Genomic DNA, 8240 nt, shown 5'->3' on the forward strand with positions numbered 1-8240 from the left:
CTTTGGGTTCTCCAGCAAAGCCAAGCAATCCCTCTTGTACAAAATCCAAGCGTTGCAGATGATCAGGTCCAGGAGGTAAGCAAAGAGCCTCATGTAGTACCTCTTGCTTTGAAGGGGGTCTTGTGGAGGTGTGTCAACATGTCACTTTTGTCGATGCCACCCATGCGGTTGTTGTACATCTGGATGGCAGATGGAAAAGGAATGGGAACCTTCTTCTTCTGTGCCCTGTCGTACCGCTCCACTGTTCCCATGGGCTCGACACCGACATCAGTGGACAAGATTGTCACGACGCTGTTGTCCTTCCATCTTGCAACGAGGATGCCATCAGAAGAGACGTAGTCCAGTGTGCCCCTTTGCGTCGTCTTCTTGCTCATCTCCTTCACAGACTTCAGAGGAGGATGTCCAACTCGGTTTTCCCTGGCAGTTCCCACATACCGGCATCCATACTCCGATCTCAGGTACTTGGCCAACCCTATACTGGTGAAGTAGTTGTCTGCATACACTGCTGAATGACTTGGGTCCTTGATGGTCTTGACAATGGAGAAAACAAATTTGGAAGTCACATATATGGCTTTCTCCTCTTCAGACAGCTGAGTAGGGTGGCTTACAAAGGTTGTCTCCCCTTGGTACATAAGAATTTCATGCACAAATACTCATTGTTTACAAAAATTTTAAGAGCAACATCATGAAAACAAAATTATAGAGCAACCATTGTAACAACGAGACTTTTAAAAAAAAAATTTAAACAAATCTCTCTCTCTCTCTCTCTCTCTCTCTTTCTCTCTAAGGATGTCTCATACTAACCTCTAGCATTGGGAGGGTCAAAGGCATCCTCCTGAGTAAGGCCTTCATCAGGAACGTATGTAGGGTTGTCGTCATCACTGTCGACATCCAAAGGGCTCACGTCGACATCACTTCCTTCAGCGTCGTTAGGGGCAACCCATGGTGTACGATCCTGAGTCTCCAATGCAGCGTTGCGATGCCCATAAAACATATGGCCAGGAAACTGCAATAAAAAAATAAAAGATTTAAAATCATGTAATGAAAAAAAAATGTAACTTTGCCTAACAAAAACTTATCATTTAATCCCTTGTAAGGTAATAATTTGTATGCACATGAGCCTAAAATCTCTAAATCATCCCTTTTATTTCTACAAATATGGTTAAAACTATTCACAAATGTCCAAGACAATCACTAAAAAAAATTGCAAAACTGACGTGCGTCCTAACCTAGTGCGTGGTAGAACCGTTAAGGTCCAATACATCCCACATGGGATGAGCGTGGTCCGCCTAAACTCGACCGAGATAGTACAAATGGGATCTATACTTTTTGCGATAGTCACTACGACACGTCAGTAACACTACAGCCCTTGAAACCCACATCAAAAGGTAAGCATATCACTTGGCTTCACTATCCTACAGTCACTGTGTACTTACCATGATTACGGAGGTGGGGGGGGATACGTGGACGTTACTGCGACGCATCTTGTCACTTTTCCGACTTGAGCACAACTGAGGTGTTTTTGGAAGGAGCTACAGTTTTGGCGAGAAGGACAGGCGGCTTCTGATTGGCTGATTCGAAGAGCAGAGGAGTGTAGCTATGAGTTGCCAAAGCGTCAATTTCTGACAAGCTTAAACTTGTTCACCACGACTACCCAAAAGTAGCTGTTTTAAAGATCCCATTTGGGCTCTCTGTTCGTTAAAGGGTTAATTTTATCCCTAAAAGCTATATTCTGTGTAATGGCAACACAGAATTCAAAATTCTTCCAAAAAGATATCCATGATTTATACCAATACATAAGAATGGCCATTGATAGTAAGGCAGTTATCTTCTGAAAGTATTACAGAAATTGTACTTGCAAAGGCTAATGACATTTTGCTCCAATTCTATAAAAAAAAAAAAATAGTTTTTTTTATGGGAAGCTTATAATATCAGCAGGATAGGCAGGGCGATGTTACAGAATGTACTTGGTGTAATTTAAAATCGAAAACAAAACTGCGTTTGGAATGATGTTCACAATTCAATGGATGGAATATGTCTCTAGACCTATAAATTCGAGGCTCTCTCATACACACGTTTAATGAAATTACTTGGCAATTGCAAGCGGAATTCAAAATTATGATTTGGGGCCTGCGATCGAACTGAGAAATAATATTAGTAGAAGTAGCAGTACAAGTAGCAATAGCACTACTAGTAGTAGCAGTAAAGTGGATGAATAGAAGGAATGAAAGGGTCTTTAGAACAACATATTTATCAGGTATAAATTCATTGTTGCTTGACTTGAAAAACTTAACAAAATCCTTTCTGTGAGGAATGATTTAATATGACGAATACGAAAATGATAACAAAGGTAGGTCTACATTTTAGCATACAGTGCAGGGGTGTAATGCGATAGGAAATAAGTCATGGTGAACTCCAACCCATCGTTTGTATGAAAAACAAAAGTTGAGAAACACTATCATATCAATGCGAAATCCCTGTCATTGGTAGTTTACCCAGACACTGACTTATGTCAAATTCCTTCCGTTCATTTCTGAACATCTCTCATGAACACTACACTGCAGATATGCAAAAAAAAAAAAAAAAATCTATTTCATCAAGACGAATATAGATGTTTTCGTCAAAATATAAGTCAAGCGTGACTGCTTCGATCTATAGAGGACTGTTGTAGTAGATTCTATGAGAGGACGGGACCACATTTTGCGACAGTCTTTGCATAGGCCTACACCGGTCAGCTACCATCGTGAAAATAAAACAAAGTGAAAAGATGAATGACAAACTTGTTAGAAATGAGTCAAAAGAGAGGATTAGAAAGATACGTAAAGAGAGATGATATTACTCAAGTTCAGATGACATTAGAAATGAAAAGCAGAAGGGAAATATTAATTAGGGGAAATATTAGAACGTTGGCGCATTTTGCATTGATACTCATCACAGTCTGATCTGTTCCATGTGAGAATATAGAGTTGCGAATGTCAGTACCTCTGACATGGGTCCTTGTTTGGTTCTGTCAATTAGTAATGTTTACTGAATTTCCAGTAGGTGGTGCGTGTGGATAGGCCTAGACATATCACAAGGATCATAACAAGTCTCTTATCTATTCCTTAATGTTTTCACCTTCGTTGAAATACCTTAATTATCTCTCCCCTTATATAAAGCTTACGGAGCTTCAGCGTTACGATTATAAAGATGATCTTAGTCTAAAATCTCATGTTATTGTTCGAAATATGAAGCATTGAAGTACACACGAAGCGTCAATTCTCTTGTCTAAAAATCCCATCTTTGGCGAGGAACTGCCAGTTTTTTGTAGGTTCCTCTTTTAATTTATTCTCACAGTTTCTTGTATCCTATTATATTTTGTGGTGTGCTCTCCGTTATTGGTTAGCAAATTTTAATAACTACTTCGGCCTTTTACAATCTTGTTTTGATATCAAATACTAGAGGAGCTTTTTAAGCAAATGAATCTACAAAATTGATAAGAGAAAGACTAATGGAATGTGATTCAAAGATCCAGTTATTGCTAATTCTGTATAGCGGTTATCATAATATAATTGACAATATAAGGACGAATTACAACCATTGCTTGGGTTTGTATAACTTTTAACCAAAAGTAGACTCTCTCTCTCTCTCTCTCTCTCTCTCTCTCTCTCTCTCTCTCTCTCTCTCTCTCTCTCTCTCTATCATACACACAGACACACACACACACACATATATATATACGGTTTATACATATCATACCTGTATATGATATGCATATATATATATATATATATATATATATATATATATATATATATATATATATATATATATATATATATATATATGATAAGCATATATATATATATATATCTATACATATATAATATATGTATTATCATATACGAATATACATAATATACATATACGACATATCTTTCTTTTACTTACTACAAATCCTTTTCCGCCTTGATATCATGATTGAATTCTATAGTGGCGCTATTTAAAGCCCATACTGCAAATAATGAACGTGCTTGATTGTAATTATCTTCAATGATTGACACCTCTCATTTCATTTCTCCTATCCTATTATTGTTAATAGCTCAAAAGTGGAATAAAAACCCCTATTTTTGTTAATAGTTCAAAAGTGGAATAAAAACCCCTATTTTTGTTAATAGTTCAAAAGTGGAATTAAAAAAAAACATTTATTTCAAAAGTGGGATAAAAATAAATATTTTTGTTAATAGTTCAAAAGTGGAATAAAAACCCCTATTTTTGTTAATAGTTCAAAAGTGGAGTAAAAAAAAAATATTTAGTTCAAAAGTGGGATAAAAATAAATATTTTTGTTAATAGTTCAAAAGTGGAGTAAAAAAAATATTTAGTTCAAAAGTGGGATAAAAATAAATATTTTTGTTAATAGTTCAAAAGTGGAATAAAAACCCCTATTTTTGTTAATAGTTCAAAAGTGGAGTAAAAAAAAAATATTTAGTTCAAAAGTGGGATAAAAATAAATATTTTTGTTAATAGTTCAAAAGTGGAGTAAAAAAAAATATTTAGTTCAAAAGTGGGATAAAAATAAATATTTTTGTTAATAGTTCAAAAGTGGAGTAAAAAAAAATATTTAGTTCAAAAGTGGGATAAAAATAAATATTTTTGTTAATAGTTCGAAAGTGGAGTAAAAATCCCTATTTTTGTTAATAGTTCAAAAGTGGAGTAAAAACACCTATTTTTGTTAATAGTTTGAAAGTGAAGTAAAATCACCTATTTTTTGTTAATAGTTCAAAAATGGAGTAAAAACACCCATCTTTGTTAATAGTTCCAAAGTAGAGTAAGAAAAAAAAGTGTCCCTATTGGTTTAATATATCATGAGAACGTTTTTGGCCACATTTGAAGTAGGAATACAGGCTGGGGATTTCTTGGTACATTTTTTTTATTGGATAGGCCTAAAACTACTAAAGGAATGTCCTACTACGCTTTCTGTAGCAGCGAGAGGTGAATCCCCTCAACAGGTGCCACTAAGTTTATAGTCTTTCAAGTAAAACGAATTGATTTTGGGAAGTATTTCTCTTCAATCTTTTTCGCATCGTACTACATTCAAAAACTTTCATTGGCTACGAATCTAGTTGATCCATTTCTAGTTCCTCTGAGAGGATTCGAAAAGAGTACTTAGTAACTGGAAGGGCTGCCCCACTGAATATATATTAGGCCCACGACTCGTTCTCTGACACAACACAATAGGCAGACGAGGCTCAAGCACACAGAAGCAACATTAAAACTCCACAAAATGTTTTCGATCAAATTTATCGTAAGTAATTATTGTAATCTTTCGTTGTTTAATCAAATATTTATGAAGTTCGATTGTGGTATTCTGTTAAATTCGTTTGAAAACGGTCTAAGCATTAGTTCAATCGTTCATTTTAGTAATTAACAACTTTGATTTAAATCTTACTCATCAAAGAACCACATTACATTGTTTTATCATGAAAATAGAAAAATATCTTTTGAAGTGAAAATTAGTATGAAATATTTTGCTGTTTATTTTATAATTGTCCGATAAATCTTTCCGTTAACTTAAGAATCAATATTTCAGAATCATTACACTGAAGATACGCCGACCATATTCAATGCTTATTTATACTCAGAATTAAATGCTACTCATTGATTATCCCGATTCGAAATGAACTTCCTATTGCATTGCATCAATCGGATCAGCTTTACCAACTACATTTAAAATCAAACGAGAATTTAAATGAAAATATTTGATTGACTGAGAGATAATTTTAGCCTAATATGAAACGTCTTATCTCCTACAGGTGCTCGTTGTTGCCGTGATGGCTCTAGTATACGCTGCTACAGCTTATCCAAGCCGCGGATACGGTTCATTCGGTCATGGCAGCGGATACGGCCATTCATCTTACGTACACGGGCACAGCTCTTTTGGACACGGCGGATATGGTGGATATGGTGGATACAGGTGAATAGAAGCAATTACCCTATAATCCAGCTGTTCCAGAAGTGGGGGGTATATTAGGAGGGGGGGGGTGTTTGAGGCAAAAACTGAGGTTGGGAAGGACAGGTGGTGAAAGAGCATTTAAGCAATAATTCCCTTACTATTTTTTCTTTATATTTACAAAACATTAATGAAAAATAATGTCATAAACATTAAGGCAAGGAAACCCATATTATGCAGTTTATATATAATAGATTTTATATTAGAATTATGAACGAATATAAAATGGAACAAGGCAGGTTGCAAGGACTCCATCTGGAAGACAAGGGGGCACCAGACTATAAAAGAAATAAGAATCTCTGTTTTATAACCTCATATTGTTTTTTTTCTTTTTTTTTAATCCATTTGTTGAATTTGACACGAAGTAAAAGATTACCTTTTTATGACCCATCCATTTTTTATTAGATTAATTTTTGTGATATTTCTATTTCATTTTCAGGCCACAGTACCACCAGTACCAACCCTACCACAGTGGACATCACTAAGGATAGACCCTGGATAGAGCATCTGGGATAAGGCACCACGACGGATAGACTCTGGATAGAGCATCTGGGATAGGGACACTTTTCTAAACATTAATTCATCTACTTCCTCTTTTCGTTTTGTGTTTTGAAAGAAAAAGAGGTGAAAAATAAATGGAATTAGAAGAACACTTCATCTTTTTCGGGTATATTTTCTTTCGGTTGATTTTACTTATATTTGTTATGTTAATAAATTGATATTGCTAAAATTTTGGTTTTGATTTGGTCCTAAATTTATTCATAAGTTGAAAATAGAAATGTGATGATTTTTCTCTAAGGATCCCTTCTATTAGTTTTTATTCTTGTAAAAGGGAAGTCTGAATTTCAAAAAGTTAGAGAGAGAGAGAGAGAGAGAGAGAGAGAGAGAGAGAGAGAGAGAGAGAGAGAGAGAGAGAGACTGTAAATTCTTAGGGTAAAGCTTTTAAAGTTATTCAAATGTAAACTGAGTCATATTGCTTACCCTTATATCTTGTATGATCCTCCTTACTGCAAAAGAAAAATGGAAAATTACACACCGAAGAAATAACTTGACTATCAATTATTGGTAATTCTTTTATTTTTTGAAAACAAAATAAAATGTCACGAAAAAGTTAGGGGAGTAAATCCAGAATAAGAAGACATAAATGTTTGTGGAATGTATTGTAAAATTTGGATTTCAATTTTCTTGGCTCGAACGATGTTGTGTAAAGAAATATTAAAAAAGGTGAGGTAAGATAATTCAGAAAAAAATTGTCCCTTTTATACTGAGGTAAAGGAGACCTATTTTTGTTATACTCTTATTGTACACAACCCAAGATATAAACATTATTACGCATAAAACTATGAAATTCATTCTTAAAAAATATTTCCGCCACAGGATTCAGGGATATTGTTTTATACATTTCTTCCCCATCTAAATTCAGAAAAAAAAAAAAAAAAAAAAAAACCGGAGCTTCAAAATCATTCACATTCACGAGTGTTGATTCTTACCATTCTGAAGCTTTTCACTTCCTGGCAATACCGTCTGTGGAGGTGAAACTAAAATGCTAAACTGGAAACGTTATCCGAGGCATCTAAACGGAAGTTACATTCCAGATACGAATGTTTTCGAAAAAAACTTTTTTTGCAGTTGCGAGCGAAGCAGATGTGAGAGTTAGATTAATGTACAGTGTACAGTAAAGATCATTCCCTTAACCCAGAGAAGTGCAAAATAACATATCCTGATTTTGATAAGTTAAAGGAAAACTAGCATATGTTTACCTCCATTATTGATGATCTTGTTGATCTTCTCTTGTAGCTTATTCATTTCCTTGTTTCCTTTCGTCACTGGGATATTTTCCCCTTTTGGAGCCCTTGGGCTTATAGCATCAGGCATTTCCAACTAGGGTTGTAGCTTAGCTAGCAATAATAATAATAATAATAATAATAATACTAATAATAATAATAATAATGGTCGCGAACGAAGTGAGTGACCTTATATGAAATGATAAAATTTTTACGAACGAAACTCACCCAACCGATACTCCAGTCATTCCCTTTTATTATTATCACTGGAGAGAGAGAGAGAGAGAGAGAGAGAGAGAGAGAGAGAGAGAGAGAGAGAGAGAGAGAGAGAGAGAGAGAGAGAGAGCTGATATTTTCGGCCGCGGGGTCAATAACTCCTATACCAATCAATATATTCAAATCCAATTTTTATGGATTGTTTAGAAAAATGTAAGCTTTGTTTCTGCCAATTTTCATGTTCATATCT

The 8240-nt window shown here is 34.9% G+C and overlaps 1 protein-coding gene across 2 annotated transcripts in view; it reads left to right on the plus strand.

The window, feature by feature from the left end:
* LOC137657134 (keratin-associated protein 19-9b-like) overlaps positions 1-6707 on the plus strand; it is a 20185-nt gene extending 13478 nt beyond the window's left edge. The window contains exons 1-3 of one of the 2 annotated variants that reach the window (XM_068391489.1): positions 5202-5285; positions 5794-5954; positions 6430-6707. In XM_068391489.1, coding sequence (XP_068247590.1) covers positions 5265-5285; positions 5794-5954; positions 6430-6475 — 228 coding nt within the window. In that variant the 5' untranslated portion in view covers positions 5202-5264 and the 3' untranslated portion in view covers positions 6476-6707. Of the gene's footprint in view, positions 1-5201; positions 5286-5793; positions 5955-6429 lie in introns of those variants that run through there. The other variant, XM_068391490.1, reaches the window with a different exon arrangement.
* Positions 6708-8240: the final 1533 nt, after the last annotated feature.

This window comes from Palaemon carinicauda, chromosome 18 (genome assembly GCF_036898095.1).
Source record: "Palaemon carinicauda isolate YSFRI2023 chromosome 18, ASM3689809v2, whole genome shotgun sequence".
Taxonomy (NCBI): Eukaryota; Metazoa; Arthropoda; class Malacostraca; order Decapoda; family Palaemonidae; genus Palaemon; species Palaemon carinicauda.